The following is a 20,324-nucleotide window of genomic DNA, read 5'->3' as shown; positions in this document are numbered from 1 at the left end:
ACTGCTCAATGCTTTATAGGGAAACATTTGTCTGAGTCTTGGACTCTAGAACGATCAGTTCGACAGGGATGCCCTCTCAGTGCTTTGTTCTATGCTATTGCTTCACATCCTTTGCTTCTTTATATGGATCATCTGGTTGATACTAGACAGTTAGAGGGGCTTGAGATTTCTGGTTCACGGCCTCTCATTGCACAGGCTTATGCAGATGATTCATTCTTCATGCCAAAGAACAGTCCTCTGGAGCTTCGCCTATTGATAGATACTCTTTCAGATTTCGGGTTGGCAGCTGGTCTAAAAATTAATTTTCAGAAATCAAAACTCTTACCTCTCAAGCATTGTGACTGGCATGCTATCCTGTGGTCCGGCTAGATTATTTATCCGGAAAGCATAGTAAGACATTTGGGTTATCCCATTGGCTGGAAAATCAGAAATAAGCAACAAATATCTTGGGTGCTAAACAAAATTCAGGACAAATTAGAATATTGGAAGATCTCCACTTGGCCATTGCACGTACGGCTTCGAATTGTTCAATCCATTGTTCTGGCTTATGTCGAGTTCTACCTTCCTCTCTTACATTGGTCATCTCGAGATCTTTCTTCTTTTATGTCTCAAGCCATGGAGATTTTTTGGAAAACTAAGCTTCATAAAAAAGCTTTAAGGTTGCTCAAAATGGACCTGCTTTGCTCACCAAGAATGCATGGTGGTTTGAATATTATAAACATCAAATTTCATGTGCTGGCAAGAAAGATCACTATGCTCAAAACCTTTTTTCAACAAGAGCAGCCTTGGTCTATCATGTTGGCAATTTTGTGTGGTCAGATGCGCACAAAAGCTTATGGTCGTTGGTTAGTTGATCCATCGGAAGTAGTACTTGGCAAATTTCAAGGTAAAATCCCTGGTTGTCCATTTTCTACTTCCTTGATTCAGGATTGGAAGAAAGTGCTCTCTTGCATCAAATGGTCTCCCCATCCTGCCTCTATAGCTTCCTCGCTTCGAATGGAAAGCATACATTGGAGTGCTGTTTTTTACTCTCCCCTTGCTGTACAACAACCAATTAGAGCTTACAATCTTATGAAGTTGGGCATCCGGTTCATTGACGACGTGGTAGATACTCGAGGGCAAATTCTTTCTTTTCCGGCAGCATGCCAACAATACAATCTTGGGATGCATCATAGATCTATATGAAAAGCTATTGCAGATCTCTTACACCCTTTCATTCCGATTCCAACATTGGATGTAAGAGACAGGCTTCAAGATTGGCATCTTCACTCTTCAAGTTCAAGATTATCCTCTCAGCCTTTACATCTATTGACTTCTATACAGGCTTATCGATTGATATTACCTCCTCCATGGATTGCTCATCATGCTAATTCTCTTTGGCATCTGGATAAGTCTTTAGCTTGGTGGAAAGGAAAACTGACACTGATATGGAAGTTGAAAATGCCATTGAAGCAGAGACTCTTTCTTTGGAGATGCATTGTCGGTATTTTTCCAGTGGGAGTGAAATTGGCTCAAAGAAGAATTGCCTCTCCTCTTTGTTCAAGATGTCATCATACTACTAAGAGTATTCCGCATTTATTGTGGTCTTGTTCATATTCCAGAGACCTTCTGGACAAGATCTCCTATTTTTTATCTCTCAGATTTTCTGCACACAGGTTCTACAGGTTTTTCTGGATGTTTGGCATGTTATCAACTTCTTTGTCACAGTATTCTCTTTTCTTCCATTGGATCAGATACTGGGCCTTATGGACCCTCTGGCTACAGCGAAATCATGCATATCTGAATTCACCCCTTCAGCACCCTTATGAGTTCTTCCGAGCCTCTTTGCGGCAGTCTTTATATGATGCCGTACATGAGGAAGATTTGGATGTTTCTTGTGTTCAGCTTTTCTTTTACTGTTTCTGATGGATAGGGCATAGGCTCTTTTCTTGAGCACTGCCCTGTTCTTGCATAGAACTTTTTTACTACTGTTTTTAAGTTCTAGGGTTTAGACATTCTCTTGATGTCAAACCCTTCTGTACATTTATGATATAATGCAATTTCAATGGTTTTACAAAAAAAAAAAAAAAGTGTGTGTGTGCATGGGGGGGGTGTGTGTGTGTGGGAGCATATATTGATACCAAGTTCTCAACCCACTATTGGGCACTGATGACGTTAATGGGGATGTCGTAGTATCTAGTCCATACTATGCATGGAGCTGATGGTTTATTGTCTTGTGGATGACTACCATGAGGTTATAAATTCCACTCTCTTATAAGGTGAATTTGGGCATGTTCCTGGATTCATCTAGGTATATATATATATATATATATATATATATATATATATATATATATATATATATACTTAGCTGTTGTGTTTGATCATGCTTCATTGTAAAAAATGTTTTGTTCCTTTTTCAGATATCATTGTGGTGGCTTCTATTGCAATCCTTGTTGTACTGTATAGCTTGCAAAGTTTTGGGACAGGCAAGGTGGGCTTTTTGTTTGCACCAATTTTGTCTATTTGGTTTGCGGCCATTGGATCACTCGGGCTTTACAACATCCTCATGTATGATCGAAGAGTATTTCATGCATTTAATCCAGCATACATTATTATCTTCTTTAGGAGGAATGGCTTCCAAGCTTGGTATGCCCTTGGAGGCCTTGTCCTGTGTATTACAGGTGAGTAGTTAGCTCCACCACATACCTTCACCACATTCTTTTAATATAGGTGAGAATTCACAGGGCATTCTCGTTGATGTGTTTACTTATGGCACATGGGCAGGTGGAGAGGCAATGTTTGCAGACCTTGGTCATTTTTCAGTAAGGTCCATACAGGTAACATGTGGAAAAATTTGTCTATTTGATTTTTTCTTGATTATGTATTTTGGGATTTTGTTTAGTTTTGAGTTCTTGACTAAGCTGATGAGTTACTGCATTTGCAGATTGCTTTCTCTTGTGTAGTATATCCTTGTTTGCTATTGGCCTACATGGGTCAGGCAGCGTATCTTATAAGATTTCCATCGGCAATAGAGAATGCTTTCTACAGTTCAATCCCAGGCAAGTTGACTATGTCTCAGTTCTTTTAATGCTTTTGTAAATCAACCACTTTAAAGACTATGGTGCTGTACTGTATGCGGGAGAAAGAGAGGTTTGTTTTCTAGAAACAGCAGTGTTTTTTTCCTTGTTTAAAAACTCTGGAGGGCCAAAGAATTTTATTATCCATCGCACTTTGGAGGGCCTAGTATCTGTATTATCTGTGGTTTGCATACTGTCCAAACTGGTCAGCTTGTGCCCTTCCTTCTCCGTGGTGGTTTGTGATGAAATATGGCTGTCCAAATTTGTTTTTCGCTCACAGGCGGACACTCATAGGCTAGATGCCTGAGAGTCAGAGAATCCCCTCACAGCAATTTTGGAGGAACTGGGGAAAATTAGGGAGAAATTTGAGAAACTTGGAGGATCTCAACGCTATTATTGAAGAGGCAAGAGTAGGCAGGCAGTGAGTTCACTATTGTTTCGTGGACTTCACTAAGGCTTTTGATTCAGTACTGAGGGCATGGCTTTTGAGACTCATGGAGGAGTTTCATTTTCAATCTGGATGATCAAGGAGTGGTGGCATGTTTTTTTGGAAGATCCTTCATTAGCATGAAATTATCCATACGTGAAGGCGGATTACCAACCTGCTTTCAAGAGGAGCGAAACGTACATCCCTCAAGTGGCTCAAGCAGGGTATTAAACAAAAAATGAAAGAGGGGAGACTCCCTTTCTGGCTGGCTGCCCTTGAAGGGAGTCTACTTTGGGGGTGGGGTAGGAAAAAACCACATTGGGGGAATATACTGCTATGTTGGCGAGTGGTCCAAGCCCAAAGTGAAGAATGGCCTTCTGGAGAACTCTCGTGCCTATGTGCTAGGGTTCGAGAGAAGACATCAATAGAATCAAACATACTTTTTTTTTGTAAAATCCAGTCCTCTATTACCAAAAAACAATATACATGGGGAGGATGTACTTCAAACAGAAGTCATCCAAGGAAGAAAGCTAAAAACAGAAGAAAAAAGACTTCAAACTGTGGGATGTCATAGCCTCCAACTGTCGACAGTCATGTTGGGATTGGCAAAGATTGGTACGAAAGAAAGCATAAGCATCCAAAGAAGGGTATCGAAACATAGTATGGTTCCTAGCCTTCCAAATAGTCCAGAGTGCCCAATATCTCATCCAAATGATGAAAGTGTCAAATCTAGCCATGCAAGATGGCATAACACCAAAAACCGAGAAGGGTTTTCCTCCTTTGAACAATGGAAAACGTCCTCGGAGGTTGCAAGTCAGTGCTTGCAAGAAATTTTTGGACTCTGTGCAATGCCAAAGAGATGAGGAACATACTCTACATGTTGTCCACATCTACAACATCTATCATTGGAGATATGTCATTTTGCTAGAAAAGTAGAAACTGGAAGTATTCCCACAAGGCATCTCCATAAGAAAAGATGCTATTTGAGAGGCATCTTACAACCCCAAATTATTCGAAGTCTTTATTTCCACCATTTAGTAGTCTTATGCAAGCCCCATAAAGCATCAGCATGAGGTTGAATCCAGGGTGAACTGGTATGACCAACAAGTTGCCAATCATAAAGTTTGTCCTGATCATCCAAGGGTGGGATGGGTTCAAAAGCCCGCAACAACATAGTAATAGTTTTCCACACTCACCTGGGATGCAAACCCAAGTTGTGTTTCAAATAGGCTTATGGGAAAGTCATCCCAAATCCATCATTTGTGACCACATCCACCACAGTGGTAACTCCAATAGAGGCCAAAAAGCATGCCTTTCGTGGTTCCTGTACTGGAAGTGGTCGAGGAAACACAGAAGACCAATGGATGCTTTCCAATCGAAAAGAATTCCCAGTTAGCACATCTCTTCCATGCCAGCGAACAAAAGACAACGCTAATTTCCAATCACGAAGAAGAGAAGATGCATAAGGGCATCTCAGAATTTTTCCTTCAAATTTACTAAGCACTGCTTCCCAATGAGAAATGTGCCAATTGCTATAAGCTCTAGTTTTGATAGAAGCACACATGCCTACAAGCATTATGGCCCATGGCTGCCAAAGTTGAAAGAAAGTGGGAATCACGGTGGCCTTTCTTGCCAAGAGATGATAATGCAAATCAAGTATATTAATCCACCATGCATTTTAGGAGTGCAGACCAAAGATCATCTCAAAAGACGTAGCGCTCTCATATGATGCTTGGTTTTCCACAACAATTCCAAGGCATCAGACATAAAATAATCAAGATCAGTTTTACGCCAGATCAACAACGGCAAATAAAATTGCACATAGGCCATAATGAGAAGTTGAACAATTCTAAGACGCACATGTAAAGGCCATTAGAAAGCTTTCAATATGCTAGCTTGGCCTTCAATTTGTTCAATACCCAAAGAATACAATGAAATCAAACATACACAGCACACACTAGTCCTACAACTCTTGCTCTGTAATGTACAAGAAAGAAGTAATACAATTGATATTCAAGTACAAGTGATGGCTGAGTGAAGACGTCAACTCGCATCCCACACTCCTGAAGATCTTCTTGGCCAACCCATGCTCAGTGGAGAAACACTTTGTATAGAGACTAGTTTGACAAAACGCAAATGGAAATGACGAATTTCTCACGTGCATATATATAGTATATACTAGTGCCGGCCGGCTTGTTTTATGTGTATTCGACCAGCTTAGAGGTTTGTCCACGACTTGGTCCAATGGCTGATTGCCACGTGGCACCTAGTGTGTCAGATGGCTACGCCTACTACCCATAGGCCTGTGCGCCTGGCTACAAGGTTGTAGATAGGTGAGGTGTGTCACGTTTTCCCCCACTTGCATTGCAACTATCCTTAGTTGCAAGTGTCCACATAAAGTGCCCTTTCATGAAAAGAAAAGATCCTAGCAAAGCTCATCCAAGGTACCCAAGATCCCGAACACTACGAGACCACATGCATTCAGTGTGAAGGCTCGCCACATTCTCCAAGAAATCTAAGCCTTGTGAAGACACACCAACTAGCAATTTTATTAAACAAACACACCACTTACACACCCAAATATGAAATTTCCTTTTTCTCAGATTCAACTATCTTCAAGATAGAATTAGAATAAAACCATAGTATTTCCATCATGATTCTCAATGTTCCAGTTCCATTGTTTTACAAATAGGTCTCATCTCGGACTCTCCATTGATGAAGACCAGCTAGTCAACCAATGAGATCCAATTTCATAGTTTTATAGTTCACTTAAATAATTCTCTTGCCAATCCATGAATATCTTCCTTGACATATGCATGGGTGTCCTGCGAGCCCGTGCATTGTTGAAATATACAAGTGAATAGGGTGTGTGCGGGAACAAGCCCTTGGCTAGAGGGTGTAAAAGAGAATCCCTCCTCGAGTGCTGCCATGACATTTGACACTGAAGATACTCCACCCAATGCAAATGATAGGTGAGAAGAGTCCTCGTGTATACTAGCCCTGAAACTGAAGAAATCACCACTGAAGCCAAAGATTCTCCACCTAGTATAGATGGCAACTGCGAAGATTCTCCCTTGGCGACTTGGCTGGAAACTTCCTCTGTTTGTGCTTGTGGCTTGATGCAATGAAGCAGCCTTGAAGTGTGCTCAACCCGAGAAACGAAAAAATTTGAGACATGCACATATGCATCTCCTTCACACTCAGTCTTTGGTTCTGCAAAAGCCGTCGCCTCAGATTACCATTTTGTTTGTAAAACAACTCCAATGATGATGTTACTCGCATCAATGACAACCTGGAATGGATCACCCCATGAGGCAAGCGCTAAACAAGGAGCCTCTACTAAAGCAACCTTGAGAACCTTGAAAGCCTGCAGTCTACAGGTAGTCATGTGGATGTGTTGTCTACGAGCCTTGACACCCTTGAGTAGATCCATGAGAGGTGCCCAGAGGTCAGAAAACTTGTCCTTGTGGGTGGAATTGTCGGGAATCGGAGCTCCATGTGTGTGAAATAGCCCTTATATGTTTGTAACTTTGTATGTGTGTGAACAGCCTCTTAGGTTGAGATATTATGTGTGTGTGACATAAGTAGTGATGTCAATGGCTATGCCATGTGTCACTTGCTGTTGAGTTTGATAGAGTCAAAAGATAAGGCTCTAAGCCTACAAAGGCATTGTACTCAATTGAAGTATCATATCAATCAATCATAATTTTGAGTCGTGCAAAGCATCTACATTTTATTGTCTCTCCCTCTCTCTCTATCCCTTTCTCTATCGCTTCAAGCCATGGATCCCCATCCACCTTAGCTCATCAACAAATGGTATCAGAGCTACTATCGTTGCTCTAGACGACACGCGCTGCTCTCGCCAAACTCTTATTAGAGCTACTGCCGTTGCCCTGCACGAGTTGCGCTCCTCTCACTAGCCGTGCTTTCCATCGTGGCTTTGTGCAACTCCACCACTTCGGCTGGTGGCGCCCATCTCTACTGGCTGGGTTGATGTCTTAGCACTCGCCCTGCCCATCTCCGCTGGCTAGGCTGATGTCTTAGCACTCGTGCCGCCCCTCTCTGCCAGCTAGGCTGAGGTCTCCGCACTTGCGACGCCTGCCTTGCTCCTCCTGGCTGGCTGGGCGGACCTAGGGGGAGAGACGTGTGGCTAAACCGCCCCTCCCCAAAGCGGCGCTCCGCTTGACCTGCCCTTCCCGGTTGCAGTCCGCATTCCACCTGCCAGCTGCACTGCATCCTGTTGCCTTCCCAACATCACCTAGGCCCCTCTGTCATGGATCCGTGTTGTTGCAAGCCCCTCTTCAGCTCCTGCACCTGTCCCATGTGCAATCCCTGCTGGGCCCATGCTTCATCTGCAACAACCGCCACCCTCTCAATTCGTCGTTGAATCCACTACCACCTGAGCACACATCATGTCTCTTCTGGCCTCCGCCACTACTTCATTCTTTGACAGGTTCACCTCGGTAGTGGTTTCCCTACATGGCAAACCAAAATGCAGCTTCTTATGTAGGAAGGAGTTTGGAAGACAGTTTCTGGCGATGATAAGGAGAGAAGCTGAAGCTGTGGAACTTAGATAAAGCCTTAATCAACACCAATAGTTGGAAGACATCCAAGAAGATTCAGTGCAAACACTACAAGCGAATGGGCCACAAAGAAGCTAACTACTTCAAAATGAAGGAGAAGGAAGAAGAGCAACATCATGCAAATTTTACTATTGATGTTCCAGAACCACCTGAGGATAGAGACAAGGATGCTAAAGATGAAGAATTTCATGTTGTTACTGCCCACCCCTCTCCGTGAGGCAGGAGACTATGATTTGGCTTTCTAAAATCCCTTCTATTTTTATGTTAAGAGTCAATGCCGTAGATGTCCCCGCAAAACGAAATGTTTTTGTGTGTGTATGTGTGTAAAAAGGGTCCTCATTATATAAAGGCTCCCTTCTCATGTTATTCCCTGTTTGCAACCACGAGGGTGTCGAAGGACTATCCAACTTCATCCATATGCGACTACTGTGATGGCACGGGAGGTGCACATGAATAGGTAGGTTATTCCTTTGTAGGATGTGATCAAAGTGGGGGGGGGGGTGGGGGGGTAGTTTCTTCCTTTCATGTTGGGTCACACCTCCTTCACTCCGAAGGGGGGGTTTGTTGGGAATTGGAGCTCCATTGTGTGAAATAGCCCTTATATGTTTGTAAGTGTGTATGTGTGTAAATAGCCTCTTAGGCTGAGATATATTGTGTGACATAAGCCTTGATGTCAATGGCTATGCCATGTGAGTTTGATGGAGTCATCAAAAGATAAGGCTCTAAGCCTACAAAAAGCATTGTACTCAACTGAAGTATCATATCAATTGATCATCATTTTGAGTCGTGCAAAGCATCTATTCATAATGTTGGGGTAAAAGCTTTTATTAATAAAATTAAAGCTCCCTTTTATCCCCACATAAAGCACCTTGTATATTCGTATGGGCTTAGCCCCCTTATGAAAACCATCAGGTATCTCTTTAGTGTGTCAAGCTCTTCATCGCTAACTTTTTCATCAAGAAAACACTGCTAGGATCTGTCCATACATAGTACGGAATCTGCACCATCTGCCGTACAGAATCGTACGGAAATCTGACACCATCATCACTCTTGGAAATTCTCTGGCTGTGCACTGTGCTTCCGACTGCTGAAAATTGTTGTACACAGTGCTTACCTCTTGGAGATTGCTGTGCACTGCTCGCACATGTTAAATATTGTCACCTAGCACTTGAATCATCTGTGAGAGCTTATACAGAGCTACTGTATGACCAGCCATCACCATCACTTATTTGTAGCAAAATCGGCTTTCCTGTTGGTTGTGCTTTCACAACACTTTGAGGCCTAACGTCCACCAAACTGCTCCAGAGAGGCTTCCCTGGTATTGTACTTGTGTGGTGCTCGTGTGGAGAACACGTGAAGGCGGCTATCATTGCCTTCGTGGACGAGTTGGAGAACTCATCCATGTGGGCTATCATTCTCGGTCTTGATGAGCTGGAGAACGCATGAAGGCGGCTATCATTCTTGGCCTTCACTTGGATGAGTTGGAGAACTCTCGGGAGTGTTGGAGGGTGATGGATTTTGGAGACCGACATCGTCCTGTTGGTTTTAGGTATTTCACTAGATGGTATCTCCATTGTGCCAATCACATAGAGCGTTGGCATGGATGCTATGTGGCCTAGTCCATGGAGAGATGAGGGTTGTGATGGAGGAAATCTAGTAGTCCTTTGGAACACCCCGGTACTTGAAAACTCCCAAGTAATATGGGGGCCGGTCATTCTGGTCAAATGTGGTGTCTTCTATCTCATTATGTCATTTCTTTTGTTGATATACGCATGTTGGAATGATTTCATCTCGTCTTAATCCTTGTGTAATACTTAAGTTCAATTCCTTAAACACCCCACACAAGTTATAGTTGCTGCCAACATGGCAGCCATCTTGCGACTGCAATTGGTGATAGCTTCTCTGTCCATCTTCCCGTCGAATTTGGGAGGCTGTAGAACTTCAGTAATTTAGTTCGTTACTGAGGAAGAACTTGGCAAACCGGTAGTCCCTTGACGTCCAGCCAGTGAAGGTGAATGGGAATTGTTCGGAGAATCCGGTGGAGAAAGAAAGAAAGTTGTACTAAATGTCTGCTAAAGACCCAATGGGTCTATGAGACCAAAGTGATACAATGCGATCCATGGTATGCCTCATCATCAAAAAGAAAAGAAAAACAAGTACAAATAACATAGCTCTCTGAAGTAGAGGCTGATACAATGATCATCATGGGGAAGTACATGGGGTATAAGCACGAGTACAAGAGACTCATCATGGAGTACATGAGAATATGAAGCATGTAGGGCACATAATCCTCCAATAGAGGGTACACCTCTCTCAAGTATGTCGAGCATGGGGTTACTGAGTATGGCCGAGAGTTTCCCTCCTATCACGGTACGTGGGAAGGTGGTGTGATGGCAGTGCAGCATGTCCTCGATCTTGAGTGGATGGGAGGATCGCTGTTGGTGGCCCGTGGCTTGTCAAAGCGCGCAAGACCGTTCCGAAGTGACTCCTTGTGGATGGGGCGGAGCTATGGTATTCTGTGGTGGACCACCTGTGGGGTCCACTGTGCCGATATCCGCTCTCTGGGCCTAGAAGAAACTAGTGATGATCGGCTGGCAAGGAAGGAGGAGTGGTGGCTGTGGTTGACACTCTCTTAGGAGTGTATCTTTGTGTCTGCAAAGCTCCGGTAGGAAGAGTCCTAGGCAGCGTTGTTCCGGGAAGCCCATGATCCTAGATAATGGGCCAAAACCCTCACGGAAGAGACAGAGGTACCTCCTGTGCAGATCTCATACTACATTGGGCAGCGAAAGGTATAGTGCTCCTCTGTCTCGACCCGTGTGTGGCATCTATAGATCCTCTCCTCCCGAGGTCCGTGTATCTCTAAATATGCGCTCTGCCCACCCTATCTGCACCCATAGGTGTAGTAGACCCCTGGCACGTTAGGGTTTGTGACACTAACTATGTCACAGGTTCACAGGCAGTATGCCTCCATGAGTTTCTACTTGACTAGGGAGAGGTGCAGCTACACTGCCCCCTCCGCTACACACACATACTCTGGCAAGACACTATGCTCGACATGCACCCAAGATATAGTGACAACAGGCAATTTGCAAGATACACTTATTGGCAAGACAACAACATACACAGTTACAGAGACAATCAAGAACAAGAAAAATTGCATTCATTCACTAAACTGATTGATCCATCCCTTGGAAGTCCCAAGTTTGATCATTTATACAAGTGGTCCAACCACCATGCAAGTAGGTATGCGGTTTGGTTTGGTGCACCGTTTGGGCCATGAAGTGCCCACCATTGAATGTGGAGAATGATTCCTTGTGCAATGATTGTTTGCCAATATTAGGGACGTGCCGGTGCAACTTGCCACTGATTGCTAATATTAGGAATGTGTCACACCCGCTTGTTGATGGTGTGCAAGTGGTGGCCCTCCAAAGTAAAAGATAGACCGGCTGCATGTTAGGGATCACCCAACCCGTCTCAACGAGGGCTTACCGGACCGTAGAGTGGGCGTCATGGAGGTTGGTGCTCATCTGTGCTGGACCATGATGATATTCACCGTATGCCATCAGAATAGAAAAGAGGAGGTGGCAATGAGAGAGAAGAGGGGGAAAAGGCGAGGGAGAAGAACCGTTGATGAGAGGGGAGGAGGAGATGCTAGATTTGAGAGAAAAAGGAAGAGGGAGGCGATGAGAGTGACGAGGGGGAATTGTGCGTCTCGATGAGAGAGGGATGGTGATATGCTTTGTAGCGCATCACGTGGTCGATGAGAAATGAAATGAAATGAAATGTTATATTAACGTCTTCAAAAGGCCATAATGACCTATGAGACCAAAAGTTACATCATGGTGGATCTGATACAATGTCTGGATAAAAAAACCCAGAAAATGAAAAATAAAGATGATACTACTGGCACCTAGAAAATGAAACTGGAACTGGAATATAGTGAGGGGGGGGGGGGTACGCTATGGAGGTGAGTGGAATGTAGTGAGGGGATACAATATCATGTGGGACGGAGGGGTACACTATGGAGGTGCCTCCATCTCATAATATGTGCCGCATCGGACACTGGCGGATCTCCTCAATATCCTCTGTGGTCAGCACCCTGACTGGGTGTCCCGCATGCCTCGCAAGAATAATTCGAATCTGGCGCTGCAACCTCCGTCTATGCTGGGATGCCCTCCTCTGTAGTCGTGGGCGTCTGGACCACCCAAGCTCAATCGCACGATCAATCAGTGTACCCCTGGTGTGGGCGGTATCCATGTCCTTCTGCTGCTGTGGTCCATCTGGCGCAGTGATGGCTGGACTAAAGAAATCTGTAATGTGCCTCTGAGTCTGGCTCTCTGTGCGCCTAAGCAGGCTATCTCTATGTCTCCGCAGTTCAAGCAAGAACAATCCCAAACACCTCTGGTCCTGGTACCCCATGACTCTGGAAAGTGGTCCAAAACCCTCTTTGAATAAACAGTGGAAACGACCACGTATCTCATAGTATGCAGTACAATGGCATATATAATGCAGCTCTGTCTCTGGCTCCCCATGGCATACTCGGCATATCCTGGCCTCAGCTGGTATATCTCTATATTGGCCAATCTCAATCTCAAGCTGGTGTGAGGATGTGCGAATCTGACCAATAGCACATCGTACTGCATGAGACAAGTGTACATCCATGTAACTGGGTCTGATCACAAAACCATCTGCTGTGAGCTGAAGAAAATGCTCTCTGTAGAAAGCCATCTTCGTGCCCAGCTCCTTAGCCGGCTGTATCCATGTCCTCCTAATGTCCAGCTGAACTAAATCCTGACGGATGAGTCTGGTAATCTCTGTCCGTGTGAGAGTGAGAGAGGGTGCCTCCAAAGAATACTGGAAGGGAGGCAATCTGTCCATGCTAAAACCATGTGCCTGGAACCAAGATGTCATCTGTCCATACCAACAAGCCGTGTCTCCCTTGAGAGAGAGTTTGAATGTGTGTTTCAGCCAAGGAGAGAGATTGATTTTTGTTACCTTGTAGCAGCAGGCATGGGGGGGGCGATGAGAGAGAAAGAGGTGATGATGTGTTCCAGCTCGCAAGAGAAATCGATGTCTCTAAGAGGCCATAGTGGCCTATGAGACCAAACCTGAGAGTACATCTGAAGTTGGTGTCTCATCAAAGAGAACAACTAAATGAGACTAAAAAGTACAATAAACTGAGAGAGGGAAGAGGTGTTATATGGCAAAGAGAGAGAAGAAGGGACTGCCAAAGAGATTGAGGGAAGGGTGGTGTGCACAAAAGAAAAAGGGCGCAAAGTGTCGGAGAGAGAGAGAGAGTTGAGGTACCAAGGAGAGAGGGGGAAGCTGGTTGCCAAAGAGAGGTGATGGGTGTGGGTGTGGGTGTGGTTGTGGGAACAATGGGGTAATTCAGACAGCGAGAGGATGGCATTGATGCAGAAGAGGTGGCTGCTGATTGAACACGCAGAAGGCCATGTTGGCAATGCTGATGGCGGTGGTTGATGGCAATGGTGCGGGGGATGGGGAGACCTTACTCCTCCAGCAGACAGTCCAGCTTCCACTCCCACATGGTCTCATAGTCTGCCTGACTGTAGCGCGGGTAGTGCAGGGACGTCTGGAACATGCAGGGCACTGGCCATTGTGGAAGGGTAGGGCACTGGTCTCTCGCATAGGTGGGGAGAGGAGCTTGTCTCGAGCTGCTGCTCCATGTGCAGTAGGTGCTTCTGTGAATTAGCACGCTTGTTGGAGAGGAGCTTCTGGACGGACTACTCCAGCGATGACACCACCCGCTTCAGCAGCTGCAACACATCCTGCTCCAACAAAGGGTTAGGGCTAGGGTTACGGTTAAGGTTAGGGTTCCGCTCCGGAGCAAGAGATGCCAGGATAGGGTTAGCATTAAGGTTGGGAAACGAATTCAGGTCCCTTGCAGGAGATGTGGTGATGGTGAGGTTGAGTGGGCAGGGGGGATGATGCCCGATGGCGAGGAGGGTGGCGATGGTGTGGACGGGTTGATGCCGATGGCGAGGATGATGGAGATGTGTGAAGGTGGTGTGAGATGTCCGAGAGAGTATGGATGGGTGCATGTTCAATGGTGAGGAGAACATGGAGGCATGGGAAGAGATGATGCTTCCATGTGGAAGAAGGAAAAAAGAAAGGGTGTTTGGCAGGCACAGACACATTCACTGTTGGCGAAGAGAGAATATTTAGCATATATGTCGAGGGGAGAGAGGGAAGCACGTTGTCAAAGAGAGAGGGTTGACAAGGAGAAGAGGGGAGGGGGGGGGGGTGTGTTTTAACTTTGTTGAAGAGGGAGAGTATCATTTTTTGTCAGTGAAGAGAGAGAAGGGGGGTTGTCGAAGAGAGAGAAGGGGGACACTTTTTTGTCGGAGAGAGAAAGGGGCACCTTGTCGAAGAGAGAGGGTGCATAGGTTGGCGAAGAGAGGGAGCACTTGTGATGTGTACCTTTGCCTACTGCCGCCGAATTGGTTTAGGGGGAAGGGTTTTCTTCTTCTTCTTCTTTTTTTGGGACATTCATCAACTGGGGCTGGCCAAGAGATGGTTTCAGGCCTATGTTGGAGATAGAGCTTGAGTCTGGATCCATTCACCAGAGGAAGGCGCTCATCGGATAAGGTGCACAATTATATTGCACCTTGTTGCAGGATTTCTTGAACCTTGTAAGGTCCTGCCCATGCATGTACCAGCTTCTTGCCACGTTTAAGGTACCGAGCCTGGTAAAGGAGCACCAGGTCATCTTGAGAAAGCGAGGGCAGCGTATGTGTCAAGTCGTGCCATGCCTTGCGTCAATGCTGCACAGCTTCCACAAGGCAAGGTTGGCAAGGGCACGTTTCTTCCAAGACGGAGAAACGGTTGATGGAGGAGGAATGAGAAGCACCAAAATAGGAGACGTGGAGGATGTCCACTTGATAGGAGCCATGGTCAAATTCAATAGGGGAGATGGCTTCAAGCCCAAAGGCTAACTAGAAGGGGCCGTGTGGAGTAGTGGCTTTGTAAGCAGTGCGATAGGCTGAGAGTGTGCCGAGAAGAGCATCTGGCCATTGCTCGGGATGCTAATGACAAGCTTTGCGGAGAAGGTGACAAAGCTCTTTGTTGGTGTTCTTGGCCTGGCCGTTGGCCCAAGGGTAGTAGGCACAAGATTTGCAATGAAATACTTGGTAATTAGCGAGGAGGTTGGGATGATTTCATTGACAAAATGGAAGCCCTGATCAATGGTCACCTCCAATGGACAACCAAAGCAGGTTAGGATGTGCTCATACAAAAGTAATCGGGCTACTGTGGAGACATGGCATCTTTGGTGGCTTGTGCTTCTGCCCACCTGGTGGCATAGTCAGTAGCAACAAGGATGTAACGGCACTTGTTGGGATAAGCTATGGGATCGAAGGGGCCCACGAAGTCGATTCTGCATCGCTCGAACAGAGACCAAGTAGGGGAGACCTGTAACGGATGGTTGGATTGGTGGGTGGGCTTGGGTTCACATCGCTGGCAAAATGTTGCGGTCCTGAGCGGTGCTTTTTTGTCTTTGAACATGCTTGGCCATCATATGCCAAAGTGAAATATGCACTCTGCCAGGATGTGCCGTGGGTAGTGACCACCGGAAGGTCCAACGTGATCAGCCTCGACCAGGTGTTCGACCTCATGAGTACTGGCACATCACCGGAGGATGCCGTCGTGATGGGATTTGTAGAGTTGCTGACCCGCTATTTGGTATGGCCAATTCTTGAGGAGCAGCCACTTTTTGTCCTTAGGGGACATACCTGTGGGGGAGGTACCTGTAGAGAGCTAGGCAAGCACATCGCCATACCAAGTAGGGGCATATCATCTACGTTAAAAAGCATATCGTTAGGGAGGTCATCATCAATACCTGTAGTGGTGGCAGGGTCACCACTGTCTATGCGGGAAATGTGATCCGCCATGACATGATGCTTGCTTGGTTAGAGTAAGATGTCGAAATCAAATTCTTGGAAGAGAAGAAGCCATCTCCAGACTTGGCCGGCCACATGGGGTTTGTTGAGAAGATATTTCAAGGCATGATGGTTAGTGATGACAATGAAATGCACACCAAGGAGAGTGTCAAAATTTTTGGAGTGCATAGACAATTGCCAAGCCTTCACACTAAGTGGTGCCTGAGCAATGGGCCATTGGAATGTGGTGGAGGCGCTCACTAGGTGGGTGAGGGCAAGGCAATGTGGGCATACATTTTGATGAAGCGCTTGTGATAGACTGTGTGGCCGACAAAGAGACCCTTAGAGCTAATGGGAGGAGGAAGGCAAAGAATGGCAATGATTTTGTCCGGATCTAGGGCAAGACTCTCTGCAAAGATCATGTGCCCAAGGAGGGTGCCTTGTATCACCAGAAAGTGGCATTTGAAAGGGTTGAGACGGAGGTGAGATAGCCGACACTTATCGAAGATTTGGGCCAATTGGAGAAGGTGCTCATTGAAGGCTTCTAAACAGGAGGAGAGAAGGGTGCCTATAAAGTTAGAGAAATCATCCACAAAAGCTCGAAGGAAGGTGAGAAGAAATTCTCTAAAGATGTTGGTGACAATCCTTTGAAAAGTTGAGGAGGCATTGCACGGCAGCTTGTTGTATATGTACGTGCTCCAATGGGTGACTAATGCTGTTTTGGCACGATCATCTGGGTGGCAACTTGGTTGTAACCACTGTTCTTAGCCTCTACACACATTGCACATGGATCACACCCTCGGAGCTCCCCATGAAGATGCACTTTTACAGAGACCACTTCCTCACACTCACTGAGGATGGATTCATCCAGCAGCCAGGCTACTTGAGTGTTCACATGTCCCTTGCCATGCGGATTGCGATTGGCCAGATACGGGTTTCTTCCCACCGCCTCAAAGTGGAGACAGGTAGAGCTGAGCGCATCTTCAGAGCCAGGAAGCTCGTACGGACACCTAGAGAGGAGAGGATCTGCGGACTATGCCACACAGAGGTTGAGACGGAGGAGCATTACATATGCCGCTGCCCAGTATACTATGAGATCCGTGGGAGGTTTCACTGTCTATTTCGTGAGGGATTTGGTCCACTCTCCAGGATCATTGACTTCCAGGACCAGCGTTGCCTAGGCCTCTTCCTGCTTGAGCTCCGCAGACACAGGGACACCTTCTTGAGACACAGGCCCCAGCCACCCCGCCCCCTCCCTCGGCAGCCAACCATCACCAGTTTCTTCCGGACCCAGGAGGTGGAGGACACCGACATAGTGGATCTTGTGGACCCTCCACGAGCTGCTTTGGACCTACCTCGCCGGAGAGGAGTTACCTCGAACCGAGCCTCTACACTCCAGCGTGCCCGATGCCCTCGACCCCCCCTGTCGGCCATGATCACCTCATCAGCTCCAGATCCAGGAAATGCTCCACTGCCATTGAGCTACCTTCCCACGTGACATAGCTGAGGGAGACCTCTCGGCCATACTTGTCAACCCCATGCTTGACATTTTGGAGAGTGGTATACCATCTACTCGGAGCTGATGTTGCTCCCATGTTTTTATGTTCTTAGTATTCCATGACGAGTTTCCATGGACAGTTTTGTATCACCCCTGTGAGATAGCTATATTTATGTTTTCATTCTGTTTTATTTTCCATTCCATGATGAGATATGCCATGGACATTATTGTACCACTTTGGTCTCATAGGCCCATTGGGTCTTTACTAGACGCTTAATATATCTCTCTCTCTCTCTCTCTCTCTCTCTCTCTCTCTCTCTCTCTTTGATGGCGTGAGCACCTTCGCGCCCCCCTCTATCCCACCCCCCGCCTGCTCCCTCCCTCTGTTTGCACCATCCACCCTTGGTGTGCCTATTCACGCCCACCCACCCACCCACGCTACTATGCGCACCCCCTCTACCTAACCCACCCGTGTTGTGCTATGTTGCTGTGTGCAGTCCCTCCGCCTCCCTTTTCCCACCCACCCTTGCTTAGGCCCCCAAGGCAACAACTAGGGGGAAATAGCCACAATGAACCTACAAGAGCTGGAGTCATACATCAAGACAGTGGAGGACAACACCAAGAAGGTGCTGGACAGGGTCCTGAACCAACATGAAAAACAGCTAGAAGGCCACCTCAAGGAGACACAGTGCAAGAATAACAAGATTGGTGGCGCCTGAGAAGCACGCTTGTGAGGCCTCCTGCGACCCCGAGCCCGAGGGCAATCTCGAGCAAAGTGACCCTGTTGGTGACAAACCCGGCACTGATCGGGTTTACCTGCAATCTCCATACGTTGCTTCAAAGGGCCACAAGGGCCCGGAAGCAAAACATAGTCCTCAAAGAGCTCAATGTCACGGGCAAGAACCATGACCCTGGGGACAGCATCCGCCGAGGCAGTGACCACCCGGGGAGAAGATGTCGGCAAGGCGTGGAGAGGAGGCACTTGAAGAACCAGCCCAAAGGCGGACCCGATGGCCTCTAACGTAGGCCAATATGCGCGAGGAAGACCTGGGAATGTGAGAGTGATCGGGAAACGGTTTCGGACTTCCTCAACAGGGTCAAAAAGCTGGAGTAGGAGCTGCACGTGGCGGTCTACCGCCAAGCCACCTTGCGGTTCCATGCCCCATAACTATTGGTATGATGACAAATGCGGAGCCACACACTCCCTTCTTAAGCATGAGGTACGGATTGGGTAAATCACGAAGCACCAAGCGCAACGGATTTCTCAACAGCTCACCCAATGCAAAAAACGGGTGCTCTATAGGATGAGTTATACCAACTTTTCTTAGGGCCAAACTGCAAGAGGCCCAGAGGAAACTCCGAGTACATCGCTCCCCCACACCTATCACTTGCCTGGACGCCTGGACACATGGCATTCCTATGCACGCTCCCTCTATCATATCCCCCATCAGCCACCCATACCCCCACCACCAGATCCCCGCCCCACCACCACCACCTTCTTCACAAAGGGCATGGTCCTCAAGGCCATTCATACACTACGTAATGGGCAAGCCCAAGATCATGAGGGACTCACTGCTGATTACACCTCGCATGCCGATGATACCCTAGAACCCCTACTAGCTTACATGTTCAATAGAGTCCTTTGTGAAGAATTTCCACCCTCTTGGTCCACCAACGCCATCACCACCATTCTTAAAGCCGGCGATCCACTTGATCCCAATAACCACAAGACGATCATGATTGGCCACACATTGGCTAAACTCTATGGATCGGTGCTAGAGGCGGAGCTTAGTTCATTTGCAGAGAGTCAGGGATGCAAAGCCTCAAGACAGGCAGGCTTTTAGTGGAGCTACTCTACCCTTGACCATATCTTCACCCTCCATGCCATCATGGAGGAGGGTAGAGCACGACATCAGAGGATTTACTGTTGCGTTGTGGATTTCCGCAAAGCTTTTGATACTATACCCCGAACCCGCCTCCTACACCATCTAGGAGATAGGAGTCCCATCTGACATAGTTTGGAGCATCATCACCCTCTATGAGTCCGACAAGCTGTAGGAAGAGCTCTTAACCACGAAATCTGACCACATAGAAGTGGTAAAAAAACAAAGGTCCCCACAAGCTATCATGAATGAAACCTTTGAGGAGGAGAGATGCACGAAGGCGAGGGTGCTACATGTGTGCGTCCAGGGGTTACCAACTGGGGCCTCTCCCAAGGACGACACACCTACTCTATGCCAGAAACTCGGGGTAGATGGGACCCCCTTTGCAAATGCATGGAGAACCGGGAAGGACATGACACATGAGAGGCCTCTTCCACCACCAGTCAACAGGCCTTCCTAGAGAGACGGGCTGCTCTCGAGGGCACACATATTGACGGGGGATGATTTGACTCCGGCACAGGTAGCACACTATCAAGAGGCCAGTGACTGTACAAGAGACCTGCAATGCAGGCAAGTGAGCTGTCTACAGAGATGGCCACATCATCATCACCAAGTGTCACCCCAAATAGGGGCACAAGGTCTATGAGACCACACAATTGAGGCTAGCTGTATGGAATTGCAACAGCACTATGTGGTCTGACCCAAGAGGGATGAGTGAGACCCTGACAAGTAGGGACATCATCTTCTACACAGGGACACACCAGAGCCCGGAGAGGGGACTACCATACATAGCAGCTTATGGGTGGGAGTCAGCCTTCCTGCACGTCAAGACGGCTACGAGGCTCGGGAATCATTGCGGTCCTCTAGAGATCACACCTTCGGCAGATTCTTAGCATCGTCCGAAAGGACAAAGGCATGGTAGCTATGGGTGTGGCTACAATTGACTCGAGAGAGAGATCCATATTGTAGTATGCTA

At 46.9% G+C, this 20,324-nt stretch overlaps 1 protein-coding gene across 2 annotated transcripts in view; it reads left to right on the top strand.

The window, feature by feature from the left end:
• The window catches only part of LOC147635566 (putative potassium transporter 12), a 124,072-nt gene that overhangs the window by 91,189 nt on the left and 12,559 nt on the right, over positions 1–20,324 (top strand). For both annotated transcript variants that reach the window (XM_086802906.1, XM_086802907.1), the window contains exons 7-9: positions 2,403–2,663; positions 2,767–2,819; positions 2,927–3,041. In XM_086802906.1, the coding sequence (XP_086659032.1) occupies positions 2,403–2,663; positions 2,767–2,819; positions 2,927–3,041 (429 nt within the window). The remainder of the gene's footprint in view (positions 1–2,402; positions 2,664–2,766; positions 2,820–2,926; positions 3,042–20,324) is intronic.

This window comes from Cibotium barometz, chromosome 9, assembly GCF_041138505.1.
Source record: "Cibotium barometz isolate CiBa-2024 chromosome 9, ASM4113850v1, whole genome shotgun sequence".
Lineage (NCBI taxonomy): Eukaryota > Viridiplantae > Streptophyta > Polypodiopsida > Cyatheales > Cibotiaceae > Cibotium > Cibotium barometz.
Note: the sequence above shows the minus strand (reverse complement) of the source record. Positions and strands in the feature narration are given on the sequence as shown.